Source organism: Grammomys surdaster, unplaced genomic scaffold (assembly GCF_004785775.1).
Source record: "Grammomys surdaster isolate TR1022 unplaced genomic scaffold, NIH_TR_1.0 67, whole genome shotgun sequence".
In the NCBI taxonomy this organism is placed as follows: domain Eukaryota; kingdom Metazoa; phylum Chordata; class Mammalia; order Rodentia; family Muridae; genus Grammomys; species Grammomys surdaster.
In genome coordinates, this window is record NW_021604569.1 from 1692916 (window position 1) to 1712152 (window position 19237).

Genomic DNA, 19237 nt, shown 5'->3' on the forward strand with positions numbered 1-19237 from the left:
TAAATTTGTATGTTTAAAATGTAGGAGTGATATTTACATTATAATTGTGCTTGTTTTAGTTAGGCAAGTAATTTTCTTCAGTTTACCTATATTTTTCACAATAAAAAAATATGAAGTAAAATCATATAATGTTGAAATTCACTTTAGATATTTGCTAAAAAAACTTTTGAAATTATGGTGCTTTTAAGCTTTCATTATATTCTCAAAACCCTTCCCTGTGGAATGTAATTTCTATTAATTTAAGTTAACATGTTCTAAAATACTCCTAATAGTAATATTTTTGGCAGATAGTAAAATCAAATCACCAAGATATAAAAGATGTATTTCAAGAATCTGTCCTTTAGGGCTGGAGAGATGGCTCAGCGGTTCAGAGCACTGATTGCTCTGTCAGAGGTCCTGAGTTCAAATCCCAGAAACAACATGGTGGCTCACAACCATCTGTAATGAGGTCTGATGCCCTCTTCTGGTGTGTGTCTGAAGATAGCTGCAGTGTACTCATGTAAAAAAAAAAAAAATCTTAAAAAAAAAAAAAAAGAATCTGTCCTTTAAAAATATGGACCATCTATTAACTAAGGATCTCTTAAATTGTTTCTGAAATAAGGTAGAGGACATATCTGTTCAAATACTGATTTATCTGCCCTCGTTAACTTTTTTCAATTGGACAAGGCACTGCATGCCTACGTCATAAATCTCGTCTCAAGCTTGTGTAAACAATTCTTACCATTTATTCTCTGCCTTGTCAATACAAACTAATCACCCAAAGGCTGGGCAGAATAGGGTGGGACTTCTGCCAGCCAGGGGAAGGAGAGAGAGAGAAGGAGAGGGTGGGAGGGGAGGAGATTCAGATTGGTCAGGAGGAGGATGGTTCATGAGAGTTCAGCTTGAGAGTAGGAGGCTCTAAATGCAAATACTGTGGGCACGTTGGCTGGGGGGTAACCACATTATCTCAGGGGATTTAAGAGAGGTCACTTAGCTGCCCAGGTATTAAGGTGAAGCTTAGAAATAAATCTGGGTCTCTATGTTGTTATGTCTCTATGTCGGGAACTATCTAGGATAAAGAAACACAGCAGCCATATTAATTTACTATAATTTAATATAATAGTCATATTAAAAATAACATTTAGACATATCTGAAGACAAAGCCAGTAGTCTGAAAGTACCACAGAAAGCATCAATGAGAAGTACTCAAAGACAAAGTATAAAGAGATAAATAGGGCTTTAAAATCAGTCTGACTCAGAATGGTGCTTCTTTATAGACATTATATATTATGGCTTGATACATTAAAGCATAATTTAAAAGCCACTTTTATGAAATATTTCTATTATTTCAAGTGGCTTCTAAAATATAATTCTAAAAATATAATTGTAGTATCTATTAAGTTTGTATTCTCTCATTCACATTCTTTATAATTTGTTTTCTTCCCACATATCTCCTAGACTAAATTTTCATTCTTTCCTCCTAAGGAGTTTTTAACTTTTCAGGGAGTTTTCAGTTTTTAATTTGAGGCTGCCTAGTCCAATTTTAGATTCCAGGAGACAGGAGCCAGTGAGTGGCAGAAATGGAGTTAGAACCTACTGCTGGAACTGGTGGGAGGGCACATACTGCAATTGCAGAGGACAGGAGTCTAACTCCCATCCAGCTCAGGTGACTCACAAAGACTTATTTTAGGGAATCCTACACCCTCCCTACTCTGGTGTCTCTGAGCACTACACTCACGTGCACCCATATACAGACACACATGACTATAAAACCAGTAACATCTTAAAAATAAAAAGGTCTTTGTGTATGTTCTATATTGAAGCATAAGAGCTGAAGAGAAGCAGAACCAGTCAATCTGGGAATGAGCAAATCATAATGAAATGGGTCTAAAGCACTCACTGGATGGAAGGACAAACCCCCACACATAAGTTTCTAAAAAGGCACTTAAAAACCTTATATATTTAACTAAAAAGAAAAATCAAAAATTGGAAATTTCTCAGGGCTGAAACCTCATATTCTATAAACTATGGGGTACAGGCCAGAGATTCTGATGGGTTGACACTAAGTTCAACTCTTACCTGTGGACATTGAGAATGTATATGACAATTGTTAAAATGTCACATTTGAGACTGCTGTCCTCTATCATTTCTGAGAGAAAGAGAAATTTAAACTTCCCGTTCAGAAAGTGAGATTATCTTGTAGCTGCTTTGTACAAAATAACCTTATTTTACTGGCTGTTAGTAATTTAATTTATGAAATATGTTTGAAGTATATTTTTCAAATATGGCCCAGGGGGTTTTCATTTATAGCCAAAAATTTCACATTAAGTAAATTCTTATCTGCTGGGCAGTGGTGGCATATGCCTTTAATCTGAGCACTTCAGAAGCAGAGACAGGCAGATCTCTAAGTTCAAGGTTAGCCTGGTCTACAGAGTGAGTTTCAGGATAGCCAGAGCTACACTAAGAAACTCTGTCTTGAAAAACTGAAAAAGAAAGAAAAAAAAAAAAAGAAAAACTGAAAAAGAAAAAATTCTTATATTCCTATTGAGCTGAGCTAAGGTGAACAGGTATTACAATACATATCGGGAGCTCATACTCACACTAGTGCATTCTAGTGGTTCTCAACCTGTGGCTCTCCACCCCTTTGGGGGTCAATGATCCTTTCACAGAGGTCACATATCAGATATATAATATATGATTCATAACAGTAGCAAAATTAGTTATGAAGTAGCAACAAAAATAATTCTGTAGTCGAGGGTCACCACAACACGAGGAACAGTCTTAGAGGGTTATAGCATTAGGGAGGCTGAGACCACAGCACTAGTGCTTTTATACGTGTATATACAAAACATTTGAGATTGCTGTCTTCTATCATTCCTGGGAGGAAGAGAAACTTAACCTTCCTGTTCAGAAAGTGATCTTACCCTGTAGCAGCTTTATATGCACTTTCATTTCATTAATGTACTTTCATTATACATATATATATATATCATACATATTTATATGTGTATGTATATACATATACATACACACATATACACACACACATATAGATATGGAGAGAGTAAGAGAGAGTAAGAGAGAGAAAGAGAGAGTTTACATAACTTATTTGAACTACTTTTCAGATAACTAACCTAACAAGGATATTACTTATATGTACTTTTGTTTTACCTCATTTTGGTTCAATGAGATACAGTATGTTCAATCACCTTATTTAGCTCATGAAACATATTAAACTCACTTTAAAAAGATACAGGTATACAAACAACATAGCTATAATAATATCTGGAAACATCTAGAATCTAATTAAACATTTCTTTATAGAAGACTTGGAAGTGGGCTTTAGAAGATAAACATTCAGCACTCACATGTATGTACCAGCACACACATACATGTATGTGTGCAATGCAGGTACAATTAAAAATGACAGAAATCAATTTTAGAGGGGGGAAAGAGCATTTAAAGACAACTGGCTACAGGCTTAATTTTTTCTTTCTCCTACACTACTGAAACTGGATTTCAGTGTCATTGTAAGCATATAAGAGATAATTAAGTGGTAAATCCTAGAAAACAGCAGGTAGTTTATAATTAATAACAATTTCATGGATCATAAATAAATTTCTTGGCTAGGTATGGCAGCACAAGCCTTTAATCCCAGCACTCAGAAGGTGGATCACTAAGAGTTCAAAGTCTACAAAGTGATTTCAGGCCAGCCAAAGCTACTAGTGAGACCCACCCAGCCTTAACAACAACAACAACAACACCCCCCCAAACCAAAAAAATTCCTTTGAAGTTTTGCTTTATATCATAGATTTCACAAATAAAAAATTTAAATATGTAAAGTGACACACAAAATTTTAGAAATATTTATAGATTAGTTTATATAACTTATTTAAAGTATTTTTGGCAGCATTGGGGACTGGAATCAGGGCCTTACATATGATAGACATGTACTCTCTACCATTCAGCTACATCTCTAGATCTTATTTTTCAAATATAAAAAAAAAGTTGTGATTTACTGTTGTGGATTTGGAAACCCTTCTTAAGTCAGGCAATCAACTGAAAGCTATAGTTGAGAATCTGATATCCTTTATATTAACTCCACAATATGGCTTTATTTCCAATTTCCTGAGACTGACTTTCTGTCTGCAAGTAAAATAGCATCCTGAAATGTACAGTAGGTCACATGACAGAAATCATTGTGCTCCAGAAGCTAAGAGAGGAGAATGGGAGGCCAGCCAAACTACAACAGAGAAATCACAAAAACACCAGATCCCATTTACCACAAAAATAACTTCCTACATGTATTTAACTTTCCTTACACCTTTACAGAAGAATAATGAAAAATTGATAGGTAGGGCCCAGGAGTGGTGGTACAGCTGTATAATCCCAGTAATTATGAGTTATTCTCAGATACATTGTGAGTTCAAGGTCGGCCTGGGTTTCATGAGACCCAGGGCCAGTGAGGTGGCTCAGTGGGTAAGGCACTTGCTGCTAGGCCTAATGCCCTAAGTTCAATCCTTGGAAGCCACATGTTAGAAGGCTAGAACAAACTCCTAAAAGCTGTCCTGACATGTCTACCCACAAAGTGTAGTATATATGCACATACATAATAACTGTAATAAAAAATAGAAAAGTACCTTATATTAAAAAACACACACACACCCATGTCAGTCATGCTTTCCTACATTTGGTAGAACATTTAAATACAATAAATCTTTATCACCTGATTATCAGGAACAAAAGTACTTGAAAATAGCTGTGAAAAATACTTTACTTACCTGCAGCATGCTGACTATTTCAACTTTGTTGAAGAAAATAAAAGATGTAAGAGTAGAAAGGAAATTCTCTTCAAAAACAGATGGTGTAGGCAAAATGATGTCCTGAATGTACTGTACCCTGTAAGTCTGATGTATTTTTTGCCTTAGTTCCGAGTCTGTTATTGGTATAACTTCTTTAAACTTTGCAGTTTTAGTCAAGAATTCTCTATGTCTTTTTGGCTGGGCCAAAGCAGGATCATATTCAAGGCATCCCACGACATCCATGATACACTCATCAGAAAACATTACCTCAAAAAGAGTTGCCTTATTTAGGAATAAGATTCCTCTAATAATTTCATATAGATGGTGTAAGCCTTCAGTGTTTTCTAGGTTCTCACAAGCTTGGAACAGCTGTAGTAGTTTTTTGATATAGCCTTCATTTTCCAAGGCCAGAGCCAGCTTTTCCCTACGGATAGGTGAGGAGAGAACTGAGGTAACTAAGTCAGCAATCTCTTCAAGTTTACTGAGCTCACATGTGGGCAGGTCAATTAGATGACTAGTTTCTGGCATTTCTTCAAATCGTTCTTCTTCTGATTCATCAATGAGGTCCTGTGTGACTTCTACTGATGGGTCCTTACCTTGAACCTAAAAACACCCAAGGAAAGCTGGTTATCTTAAAATACAAAGCAAATTAACACTGGAAAGCAAACCACAAATCAGTGACCACTGAATTTAAGTATAAATACCTTGAAAAGTGAGCACAGCTGTTCACCTGTAATCTCAAGTGCTTGAGAGACTGAGGCAGTAGAATCAGGAATTCAAGGCCAGTCTAGTTAAGAAAATGATTCTCTCAGGACTGGGGCAATGACTCAGTTGGTAAAACCCTTGCTATGCAAGCCTGAGGACCCTTAACTCCTCAAGTGGAGCCCTAGAACCAACAATTCAGGACACGGCAGTGGGCATGTGTTTGTAATCCCACTGTGGGTGAGAAGAAAATGAAGAGGAGAAATAACAACAAAGGGCAAAGGACTGGGTAGACGACGATGTAAGAAACTCGATGCTGCATCTCTAAGGCTAAGAGCAAGAAATAATACTGGCTCAGTTATACCAGATCCCTGAAGGGACAAAAACCTTATTTATCAAGGCTTCTAGAACCTGGCCAAAGGAAACTCTGAGTAGCTCTGAGTGACACTGCTCTGAGACATCTCATCATACAAAGCAATGATGAACTGGAACAAATCTGTTGACTCTTACATTTTAGGTCCATTTACCACAAACTGTAATATTCTTGTACAACACTGATTATGTACATTAACTCAATGTACATAAATTGTGAGATACTGGTAATCAAATATATTGGAAATTTAAACTAAAGCGTCCCGAGGATATAATGTTAAAAGAAAATGACTGGCCTGGGTAAGACACAGACTGTCAGGGACTGGCTTAACTCATTTTTGAGACAGAGTCTCTCTCTGTAGTCCTGGCTGGCCTACAACATCAATGTAGATCAGGGTAGCTTTGAATTCACAGAGATCCACTTGCCTCTGTCTCCTTAGCACTGAATAAAAATGTGCTGTGATTTCTGAGCTTTTTTTAAAACAATTTTTTCCTTTCTATTTTTCTTTTCCTTCCTTTCTTTCTTAAGACAGAATCTCACCGAATAGCTTTGGCTGTAACCCACTTTGTAGACCAGGCTGACCTTGAACTCACAGAGATCCACCTGTCTCTGCCCCGAGTCCTTGGATTAAAAGCATGCACCACCAAGTCTACCTTGGGTAATTTTTAAGTTAAATAGTGCTGACTTAAAAAAAAAAATCATTTTGTGTGTGTGTGTGTGTCTATGTCACAGTGCACACATGGAGGTCAGATGTATGCTAGGTAAGCACTCTACCACAGTGAGTTTAGCCTTGTTTACATAAAAACACTAAAAATTATGATGTTGTTGTTAATAATTTTAAGTGAAATAATCAGTTGCAATAAATAAAGAGTCCAAGACTGAGGACATAGGTCAGTGTCAGAGCACTTCTTTAGTATGAATTAGGACCTGGATCAGATCCCCAGAAATATACATGTAAATATCCATGTTAGAGTATTGAAATCTCATACTATTACCTTCCCATACTTTAATACATTCTTCAAATGAAAAAAAGAATAATGTACACAATTATAGTTATAAAGATATATTAAAAAAAAAACTTACTTGACAAATTTTTTCCCAAATTTCATCACAGCCAGCTTTTTCTTGAAAACTTAGAGCCAGATCATAGTTTTCAGCTTCTGACCAAACAATTAATGTATCCTGTTTAAAAAACAAACAAACAAGCAAAACTTTTCATTACCACACTAGAAAAAAGTCAAGAGAGGACTGGCAGTTAAAGTACATTCACCTGACAGTGCACATCTACAAAGTATTCTGCTATGTATGCCTTTAAAGTTTTGTATTATACCTTCAATGTAAGAAACTTTGGTATTTAAGATGACACTGAACAATTTTCTTAATAAGTAAGATAGGTTAGCAGACTCTAGGTAACCCTTCTCGAGCAAGATTGCAGATACTCCAACCATTTATTTTCTGCTATCTGGAAAGTCAGCCATTCCATTCACTAACAACCTACATTCCTACCTTTTCTTTTTAACTAGTTGTCAACTGATTAAAAGCATGTAAAGACTTCAGACGAATCTAGGTTTAACCTTATTTTGGTGTGTGTGTGCGTGCACACACACACGCTTTTTATTTTACGTGTGAATGTTTGCACACGTGGTGTTTTGAATGGCCCCTGACATGTGAATACTTGGTGCTTAATGGTGTGCAGAAAGCTTAAGAAATCCAGCCTTTCTGGCGTTGGAGGCGGGCTTTCAGAGTTCCAACACCTGCATCATTCCCAGTTTGCTCTCGAGTTTTCTGTTCATGATACAAACATGAGCCTTGAGCTCTCAGGTGTTCTTCTTCCTATGCAACCCTGCTGCCATGATTCCCCACTGTAACAGTGATGGATTCTTACCACTCTGGGAACTGTAAGCCCCAACAAATCTTTCTGTAAGTTGCTTAAGTCACGGTGTTAAATTGCAGAAACAGGAAAGTAATACTGGTACAAGGGAATGGACTACTGCCGAAGAACCTGATCACGTGACTATTTTTCAGCATGCTGAAGAATTTCAGAGGACGGACTAGAAAAATAAGTTGACACTGTAAGCAGAGCTTTATGGACCATCGTAATAGAAACCTGACAGAGTGCTGGTGAGAGCTAGGTGGAGTGGAGGGAGGGATGGTTCCAGAGGTTTCAGAGAACAATATTAACACTTGGGCTAGACACTGATCTGGTGATATTTGGTGAAGGGGTGGCTGCTTTCTGTCCTGTGCCTAGGCTAAATTAAAAGGTATCATACTAATTTCTTTTCTCGAGATTTCAAGCCTAATCCTAACACTGATTCTGTGGCATGGTTATTAGTAACACCCTTATGCAGAAATACAATAAAAAAGAATAAGTGGGATAAAAAGAAAAACAAAATGTAGTGTTTGGCAAGAAAAAGCACTAGGCAACTTGTTACAACCAAGACTTCCCCCACACAAACAACTGAGCAGCCTGATCTGCACTAGAATAAAGGGAAGGCTGCTGTCTCAGTTACTTTTCCATTGCTGTGAAGAGACAACCAAGGCAACTTATAAAAGAAAGCATTTAATCGAGGGCTCACAGACTCAGATAGTAGGGAACCCTCGAGAGGTCACTGCATGAAGCTGTGGAAATGAAGCCTGAGTTGTGTTAGACTCCCAAATGGTGAAGATGCCAAATGCCAGAAACGTGGGATAACTGCCAAGGAAAGCTGTACACAGAGAGTGGGAACAGCCCAAGAGAGAGACAGGAAGCAAAGCTGGAGCACTCAATCCCTTTGACCTCAGACATAAGCTACATGGCACTTGAGTCTTTGCTTTGGTCCAGGTTTTTTTTTTAATTTTTTTTAATATGCTCTCATGCCTCCCTTTTGGAATGACATTATATATACTATGCCATTTTATGTTCAAAGTATGTAATTTGCTTTTTGATTTTAAAGGAAGTTGCAGTTAAGAGATTGCTTTGCGTTTCAGAACAGACTTTGAGCTTTTAAACAGTGTTAAGACTGTGGAAGACTAGGGAGTTAAACTAAATACATTTTGCATTATGGCATGGCCAAGACACTATGGATGCTGGGGAGTAGAATGTGGTGGTAAGTCTCTGATAGTCTCTGCTATTGAATATTGGTGCTGTATGGGGAGGCTTAGAAGTGTGACCCATCACCAACTTGCAGAAAGAATAACCTAATGTTTATTCTTCATAGAATATCCTCAATTTTGCCCATATTTTAAAAAAGATTAGGTTGTCAAACTCTGTAATAAGAAACTAAGGTTCAGATTTTAGTTAAAACATATATACACAATTAGACATTAAATTCACTATGTAATAATCTAACAAAATGAATAAGGTTGTTTTCAATACAAGGTAAAATTTTATTTTAAAAATATAGGAGAAATCCACTTAGGAAAACTATCCTTTCAGGCAGGCATCATTTCTATAGTTTGTCCTCGGAGCAGATTCTGTGTAGAGCATTGAACTTCCTTGAATGGATTATTCAAGGCCATCTACCCAATGAAAGAGATCATGTTAGTCTTTGTACAAAACAGCAAAAACCTTTAAGATCTTTAAAAAAAAAATCCTTTCAGGGGCTAGAGAGATGTTACACTGGCTGCTCTTTCGGAGGATCAAGGGTTCAATTCCCAACAACTATATGGCAGCTTACAATCACCTTCTCCAGACCCAGGGGATCTGACACCTTCTCCTGGCCTCTGAGGATGCCAGACACACATGATGCCCAGACATACATAAAGCCAAAACACTCATATACATAAATTTTAAAAATCATTTAAATCCATCTGTCTCTTTTTGATACCTCCATGACCCCCTAATTCAATTACAGAGTGACCCTAACCCCAAACTCTTTCATTTATTGCATTCACCAGCACCCACAGACCGATGTTATGTATTTTGTATCATTTCATTTTTTTGTTTGTTTCAGAGGAGAGTGCAAACAAAGTCCTCAACTACCACATTTGGAAAACTGCAGGGGTCAGCACATCTGGAGTGCAAGTCTTATTCTGGGAAAACCACCTCTGTGGTCATGGTATCTCTCTTGTCAGGTAATTGAAAAACTCTTCCGATGATGACTGGGAGGTAGGTCAGTGGCAGAGCGCATGTACAAGGTGCTGGATTTGATGACCCACCCACTTCCCAGGATAAGTCATATCTTCAAAAAATTTCAAACTTAATTTAAAAAACAATCAACCCTAAAGAAGTCTCCGATCAGCTCATAAACACACCCTACTAAGTACTGGGCCAATGAATTAATGTGGACAGTTCTACAATGTTGTCTTAAGTCCTGTTCTTAATCTCTGTCTAAGGGGGTGGTCTCTTGCTGAAGCTAAAAGTTCATTTTATGTTTCTTAAATGTGGATCTGCTTTACTAACTCAAACCTTACCACTAGCTCTAGATGTTTAATATTAAGACTTTTATTTATTTCACCCACTTTCAAGCTTAAGTTAAAAAAAAAAAAAGGCCCAGCATAGCATATGGAATGCTTTTCTGTGTGCTTAAGAAATGGAGAGTGAGTCCAGACTTTTGTTTCTATATGAATTAACGCAAGATGATGATCTGCAAGAAAATGGGAAGGTGATGGTGCTGGGCATGGTGGCCACACTTTAATCCGGGCACTTAGGAGGCAGAGGCAGGTCCATCTCCGTGAGTTTGAGGACAGCTCAGTCTACATAACAAGTTCTAGGACTGCCACAGCAAAATTGTGAGACCCTGTTTCAAAAAACCCAGCCAACCAAAAATAAAAACAAAGAAAATGGTAATAAGGGTGACTGTTAGTAACACAAATCGCATGGACTTGGGGTAGGAGAGACTTAATAAATACTTTTGATATACCCATGCCAACACATTACACATTAACAAAATAAGCTTTATTTTGATAACCAAACCTCAAACCAAAGATGAATGTAAGCCTGCTCAACTTTGTGCACTTTCTGGAAAGAACTATCACTTTCTTAGCCCCAAATACTAGACAGTAATAGCAACAGTTACAGTCATAGCAACAGTACTAGTAGTACTAGTAATAACAGTAATACAAAACAACCAGTAGGGCAGCAGCCTCTGATTTCTTCTTTGCTGTCTAATCATTCAACATGTCCTCTAACAAGTTCTTGAAAACATAGCAGAGTTCTTCAAGTCTATTTACCAGACTTTCACTTCTTCTATCACAATTATCACAAGAGTTTCCTGCCCAAAGCTTTTTGTCCCCACGGTCCTCTCATCTAGTACTCATGACATTGTCATACTGGTCTCTTTAAATGCAGTATCACTTTCATCATTCTGTGTCCTCAATGACAACTTATAATGGCACGTTTGTGTTTGGTATAGCAAACTCTTAAACTAAAAAACAAAGACCAAAAACAAATAAACAAACCTGCAAACAGACTTCCTGCAAGTCAATCAGGTGTATTTGTATTGATTTCAGCAACCACCACCACAACCAAGAAGGAAATTCTTTTACCGACCCTAGCTTCTAATACTTTTTCCTGTCTCTAATTTCCTACTGCCCACACCTGTGGAATACAAGTTTTCTGTTGATAATATTTGTGTTGAAATATTCCTGCTTTGCATTCCCATTTATAACCTTCCTGTACCTTAGCTGCCTCTACAGGAAATACTTTCATGTATTTTCAGTAAGATCTAGGCTCACTGAAACAATTTTCATTAGCTACCCTTTCATTCTATTATTGTTTCACTGAGGCAAGGACTTATCTTTTAAACCCAGGAAAACATAACTATGTTAAATATGCTAAGTTCTATCCCTATGATTTTGAGTTTTGATTTAGTCAAGAATGGTAGGATAGACTTTAAGTTACTTAAAAATCTGAATGTATTTGTTTCATGCTGTACTGGATAATCATTTTCTTTTCTTCCCAATGTCTTCCTTAAATACTTAAATGTATTGAGAAAGTACACTTCTTTTCCATCTATCACCCCTTTCAGTACTTGACATGGTAGGGAAGTACTGTAAATTACTAATTTTCTACAATAGAGTTATTTGATACTTAATTTTACTTATTCTAATATATTTTGGGAAAGAGAAACCCATGTATTCTGAGCAGACAGACTGAAACTGTGACTATTAAAGCTACTGAATTTACTGAACATATTTTAATTTGGCAAAGAATTCTATAAACAAGCCATTCACTCACATTTTAAATTAAAAATCCATCTGTTAATATCTTTTAATTTTGGAAATAACTTTCTAGCATAATCTATTTAAATCTCAAATGTTGACAAACATTGATAATGTGATAATTCTAATACACATAAAAATAATACTGTATTCAAGAATTCCAATTTGTGCTACTTAGTAAAAAAGGTAAATTGAGTAAGACTTTGGTTAAAATAGGAAAAAAGTGTATACATTACAAAGAAATTAAATTTAACATAACTTTAAATAGCTCTGACTTCCACTAGAAAGGTTCTCTCAATTTAAGTAAACTTCAAGTAAATAAAACAGGCAGCTCCATTCGGTATTCTTTCATGCTTTTCCCTATTCCCTTCATGTATGTGTAATCTATGTATGGGAACATGATAAAGATACGGAGCCCTGAACTCCAACTTAGATGTGACTAGTTGCAGAAAGCATTTTCAGATGCCATAAATCTTTAAAATATATTTTTCTCCAATGTTTTACACACTTAGTATATTAAAAAAAAGATCAAATTAATCTGGAACTAGTTTTCTTTCCTTTCTTCCCTTTATCTTTTGAGACAGGGTTTCTCTGTCTAGCCTTGGCTATACACCTAACTTCTGCCTCCTGAGTCCTGGGATTAAAGGGGTGTACAACCAATGCCTGGCTTGGAATTAGTCTTTTAGAGAGTAAAATTATATATGAAAGTATGCTTCAAAACTTTTAAGTATTTGAAGAACCACCATACATCTTTAAAGCATTGGAGTACTGTTTTACAAATAAGCCTCTATACAATATGGTCTTTTCAATAGGAATAGTAGTTAAAATATCAATTACACACATCAAGAATAGTTCTTTTAACTAAATGTGTAGCAAATTGCTGGTGACCACACTTACGAGCAAATGTCCTTATCATCATTTTATATTTATACAGGTAGGAGAAAAATAATGACAAAATATTATTTCTTCACAAAGACTCTCAAGTGGCTATCTTGTAAAAGTCAATGCAAACACAGAGTAACTATCTGGTTAGTTGAATTAGAAATTAAATTTATTTAAATGTCCTTAAATATATCTAAGATACAGAGAAACACTCAAATGTTCAAGACAAATGTTTTAATTGAATTCTTCACCAAAAAGATAGACACATATAAAAATTGTCCAAGAAAAAAAAAAGCTACCAGTTGAATACTAAAATATATTGAACTAAGAATGTACTGCACGCATAAACAATTTACATTAATATTTTTACTATTAATAAGCTTTACAAAAGATGTAATTTTATTTCTTCTGTGAAGTTTATAGCATCCAAATTCTCACAGACCTTGAAAAAAGGTAGACTTGACGCTATAAATAAAAACCTAAAATGTCTTTCCCTTCCAAAGCCTGTCATAGTGACTTTATTTATATAACACACATCACACCACATCCACACACAAAGTAAACCAAATGACTTACAGTTGTATATCATACATTAGAATATAATACAGCATTAAAAAAAAAAACTCCCTATGTTAACATAAGCAAATCTTCAAAGAAGTGTGAAAATGCAAATTTCAGAATACATGTAAAGTATGGTATCAATAATGTAAAAGTTTAAAAACAAAGACTACATATTATTTATGGATACATACATATGCAGGAAAGGTATAAAAAGCATGTATAGAGAATACACAGCAATTTCAGGATAGGGTCACCATAGGGAGAATAGAGAATAGACAAAATGAAATAAATACAAAGGAGATTTTACCTCTATCTATGTTAAACATTACAAAAGGTTGAAAAAATATATTATGGTAATACTGTTAAATCTGACGGTATTATAATATAATGGAGTCCATTATATTATTGTCTACACTATTTAATACTGATAGTATTTCATAATAAAATGCAAACATTCACAGATAAGAAAAGATGACTCAATGCTGTATCTTCATGTTAACTAATTAGAAATACTAAAACAGATTTCCTTTTCCAAAGTGACAATAAACAGTAACAGGAAATGTTGCATAATTACCAATATGTATATTTATAAAGTACCCATTTGTTATTTTAAAATAGGAGTACAACTAAAATCAGAATGTACACACTACAAACTCCTCCTCCTTGCTCAAAGGGTCCAACTTCACAGCACACACAGACTTTCCTTGCTTTAAAAGCAACTCTCTGACTTTGTTCTTAATGGTAGTAACTGAACACTCTGAATCTTCTTTTAAGCCATTTCTTTCAAATGTGACTCAGAACAAAAGGTTTAGTGTAGAGCATATAGAAGAGACCTGGCTTACTTTAAAGACCAAAGAATACATTGCATTGCAATACAAACAGTGGCTCAGTTAAAAAACAACATTAAATCACCAATATACGAACTACTTTTCAGTTTGAAACTCTCACACTGAAAGGAAATACATATGGTACCTAATTTTAGTTACCAAACTTTTTTTCTTGTCTGGAAAGTATTCCCATCTTTGTCACATAAATACATCCTGGATCACAGATGAAGTCTTTCAAATTAAAGATAAACAACTACTTGCCTGCTGTTTCTGATATGCAGTGTTTGGATTTATCTTTGACTCCAAGAGTAGAGATCCTGAAAGAATAAAAAAAAAAGCCTTAAATGATAAAACCTTCGATAGCACACATCTAATGAACGCTTCTCCTCACCTGCTCAACATCTGAAGCTACAAATGTATTTTAATTCACATTTTCTCTCTGAATATAGGCTACATAGTTAACCCTGACTATTTCATCCTACCTCCATATGCTGTTAGAGGGGAAAAATGTGAAATCAATATTCAGACTATGAAATAACTAAAACTTTTAAAGTCTAATTAATCATTTGAAGACTAAACTTTAACAAAAGGTGTTTCACTGCATTTTCTAACAAAACAAATTACAAGGACCTCGGACTTACCATACAAATTATATTTATCCTTTTCCTTTGACAATGAACATCCCTTCCCCATAATGTAGAAATAAATGGCTCTAACTAATAAAAGGACTCTGCACTAGTACAACATTTGCCCAAAATAAATCTAAGATTGCTATTCTTTTTTTTTTTGTTTTGTTTTTTTCAAGATAGGGTTTCTCTGTGTAGCCCTGGCTGTCCTGGAACTCACTCTGTAGACCAGGCTGGCCTCGAACTCAGAGATCCGCCTGTCTCTACCTCTCAAGTGCTGGGATTAAAGGCGTGTGCCACCACCGCCCGGCTAGATTTCTATTCTTTTATTACCTGCATGCATTAGTTGCTCCAATTGGGCAGCTCTTGAGTACAGGTAGTAGCTGCTTTATTATGGCTGTCAGTTTTTAATAATACTAAAATGGTTTCTATGAATTCTGCAATCAACAAATACAATTTCACAGTCTGCTTTAGTTTTCTAACTTGCTGTGATTGTGGAACCCACTTTTTCACTCCCTACTAGCCTTGAAGGGATCAAAAACTAAAGATGTACGTGCTTGTATGTTTCGTGGCAACAGTCTGTACTAACTCCAAGAAAAAGTCCGTTTTAGTTTTCCCCAGCACTTGGCGATTAGAACAACTGAAACTTGTTCTTATGGCACTCAGAAAAGTTTCACTAAATCTTTTATACTAGACGGGTACAACCGACAAGACTACCTAAAGCGGGCCGGGGGTGGGTGTCTGATCTCAAGGGCGAGATTCCTATCTGGTCTTCTACTGACTTCCCACTCATCACATTCTAAACCTCAACAACCGGGTAAGGAAGGAGTCAAATCCTTAACAGGGATGGAGGCGGAGAACTGCGAGTTCACGTCTGACGGAGAGTAAATCCAGGCCCAGTAGTTTGTTTTTATCGTAAAGAAGGGCAGGCTCAAGACCAATGCGCTGTCCCTAGTGGTGCTAGTCAGAGTACACAGTACCGGAGCCCAGAGCTTAAACCTCAGACTGAGCCGCGGCCGATGCACTGTCCCCTATCCCACCGTTACAATAACCTTACCATCGGACTCTGCACGAACCAGCAGCGACATCCCTTTGAGCTCCTCTACGTAAGTGGAGGAAACGTGCCCGGTGCCTCGGTCGTCCCATTGCCGGTCTTCGTTCAGGGTATAGACCTTCACTCGCCGCCGTGTATCCGACATGGTGGCTACTGGCCCCACCGCTCCAGCCGCCACCTCCTCGCTCACCTCGCCGGTACCCCTCACTCTTGAGAGCCGATAGTTGCGGCGGCGGCGGTGGTGGCAGCGGCTCCGGAGAGGCCCGAGTTTACCATGGCTCCAAAGGTTTGGCCGCGAGAAGGGGTGACCAGAGCCACCGAGAGCCCTCCGCTCGTGGTCTCCGTTACCCCTCCCTTCACCCCGGCGCACAACCACCCTCCCTTCCCTTTGCTCCCCAGAGCTCGCTCGCTCTCCCGCTGCCGCCGCCCGCCGCGGTTACTACTACAGATCCGCCATCTTGTAACCCGACTCTCTCAGCCTTTCTCTTCCTCTTCCAGCAGGTTCGCACGGGCTGTCCTAGCAGGGGCTACGGCGGCCGACGAGTTCAATGCACAGTACCTTTACCTCCAAATACGCTTCCGGAGAGGCTGACCTCGGCGATCTCGCGAGGAGTGCGCCTCCGAGGCGAGCCGGCCTAGGAGGGATTTCCTCCTCTCTCGGCCCCGCCTCCTGACTCGAGAATCTCAGTTGGGCGGGGAAGTCTCGCGAGCTTTTCTCCCTGCGGCACGAGAAAGCGTCAGTAGAAAGTTGCTGGAGCAGTGGTGTTGCTGAAGTGTTCTTCCGGATTTGTAGGGCGGATGTTGGGCATGTGTCGGACTGTCAACTCTGGACTTGCTCTCAACCGAACAGAGTCAGGCTGAGAAGTCCGAGTGCGTGGACAGGACTAGGGCGAAGCCAAGTGTAGGGACTCATCCTGTCAGCCCGAGAAGGGCTGGGGGCGGGGTGGCGGTGTTTGAATCTTTTCGTGAAGACGAAGGAAGGTCGAGCCCCTTCACCCATTAAAATCCGTTATAGAATCTGCGAGGCTTCTGCCGGGGAAGTGTTCCATGGCCACGGTGAGCAGTGGGCGATCTTAAGGTTCCACAAACGCGTTGACAGTTCCTATTTCCCGCCAAAGCGTTCTTCCGTCAGCCTCGTGGCACCGACCATTAAAAAGCTCGGAGAGAGACTGGCTGCAGCGACGAGGCAAGCGCAGGCGGGCAGCCTCACTCTCCTCGGGGAGCTCTCGGCCTCATGTGCCGCAAGAGCGAAGGGCTCCCGGCGTCCAGTTAACGTCGCTCAGTGCGTGACGCTCCCCTGAAGGCCGTGGTTCCCAGTGTAGTAGTTCAGCCGCCTCTTCGTTCTCTTATATGGTCCTTCAGCTCGGCCAACTCTTGTCTCTAACGTGAAAGGTGAACATGGGGCAGGTGCACATGTTGGTCCCGCGGTGTATTTCGGGAGTTGTAGTCCTCACTATGCTTGTCAAAATGTGCTTATGTTTTGATGAGGTTAGGTGTGAACTCATCACCAGTACGTTTAAAGGGGTGTCTTATGTACATAGTCGCTTGATTAAAAATGATTTCAAAATTTGATCTATCATTGCTTTTCTTTAAATGCACAAAGGACCAAGAAAATTAGTCTGGTCTGCTGCCATTTGCCTGTAATAACTGCACATGGAAATACTGAAACAGGAGCATCTCATTTGAGGTCCAGGCCAGCCTATGGTATGTAGCAGGATTCTGCCTATGATAAAAGGACTTGAATCACTGTACATAAGTCCCTGATATTCTGTGATTGATATGGACAAAATGTACTTTGAGCCGGGGAAAATTGTTTTGGAAAGACCATAGAAAGCTTCCCGCAGTGTTTTAGCCTGTTAGAGGACACCCAAGGATTATTTCTAAGCATCCTTTTCATTGCCCCACTCTAAAGGAGACAAGAACTTTAGCAAGAGCACTGGACAGATCCTGGAGGCCCACTTAGCTTTTAGGACAGAAATTTTAGGTGCCCAGAGTGTTCTCTGTAGAGATAGTGTTTTGACTCCACTAATCCTATGGACTTTTAGATGCAGGGGCAGAAGGCTAGAGAGCAGGGGTCTACAGCACAGGGTCCAGCTCATGCTGTAGTCTGGAAGCATCACTGTGCAATAGCCACACCTTCCCCAAGAGTCTTTTACAAGGAAACTCCCAACTCCAAAAGGTTGTAGCCCGAATGAGCCCCCGATGTCCTTGGTCTTTACAAGTAATACCTTTATATGTAAAAAATTAAAATGGCAAAGAACTTCTGCAGTGCAAGGTAAGTCTCTTTAGCTCTTGCTTCCTGCTATTTAGTTTTTCTCCAGAAAACAGTGACTATATCACTCCTCACTAGAACCCTTCTTTCACTGTGTATGTGAGGTTAGGTTGTGGGCAGTTCCTTGTTGTGTGGCCTATATAATTTAATATATATTGATTTAATTGGCCTATATTGATTTAATGCTACTATCACCATCTAAAAATGTTAAATCATCTTTGAACATTTTTTTTCTTTTCCACTAGGTTTCATGATGTACCTTGTTTTAGAGATAGTTTATCATATGCAAATATGTCTATACTGTAGTTGTCTTTTGATGACTTAAATGACTGTTTCCAGGACTCAAATCAATCTCAGTATCTGTATGATAAAGTCTCTCATATAAAATAGCATGTTTTGCTTATAACCTATAATGTCATGCAGAATAACTTGTATCATTTCTGGATTATATTACTATAAATATTTTCTATATTTATAATACAAACGCCACACATTTTTTAAAAAGATTTTTCATTACGTGCATGAATATGTGTGGGTGAGTATACAGAAGGTTTTGGATGCTCTAGAACTGGAGTTATATTGTGAACAGCCAGATGAGTTCTCTGCCAAAACTCTTTAACTGCTGAAATATCTCATCAGTGCCATAGAGGTTTTTAAAAAATGATATTTATTCATTTGGTGAAGGGAGGGACTATGCTACAACATAGTGTGGAAGTCAGAGGACAATTTGCAAGAGTCACTTTCTTCTTTCACCATATATGTCCTGGAAATCAAAGTCAGGTTGTTAGGCTTGGTGGCAAGCACATTTACCCATGGAACCATCTCTTCTGCTTGATACAGATATTTTTGCAGGGGCAAAAAAACCCAAACAAAAAACAAAAAAACCAAAAAACCCTCCCCTAAGCCATATGAGTTTGGTAGAATGTGTATGTAATATGTATGTGTGTGTGTGTGTGTGTGTGTGTATATATATATATACATATATATATATATGTATATATATATGTGTATATATATA

The 19237-nt window shown here is 38.1% G+C and overlaps 1 protein-coding gene across 5 annotated transcripts in view; it reads right to left on the reverse strand.

Moving 5' to 3' along the window:
* Ppp4r3b (protein phosphatase 4 regulatory subunit 3B) overlaps nt 1–16429 on the reverse strand; it is a 46428-nt gene extending 29999 nt beyond the window's left edge. For 2 of the 5 annotated variants that reach the window (XR_003712647.1, XM_028777367.1), the window contains exons 1-4: nt 15951–16320; nt 14529–14584; nt 6940–7038; nt 4761–5384 (exon numbers count right to left, since the gene is read on the reverse strand). Coding sequence is in view for 4 of the 5 variants with exons in the window: in XM_028777367.1 (XP_028633200.1) it covers nt 4761–5384; nt 6940–7038; nt 14529–14584; nt 15951–16092 (921 nt within the window). In the remaining variant the exon portion in view is untranslated. Of the gene's footprint in view, nt 1–4760; nt 5385–6939; nt 7039–14528; nt 14585–15950 lie in introns of all 5 variants that reach the window. The other 3 variants (XM_028777380.1, XM_028777397.1, XM_028777388.1) reach the window with 3 other exon arrangements.
* Between the last annotated feature and the right edge of the window lie 2808 nt (nt 16430–19237).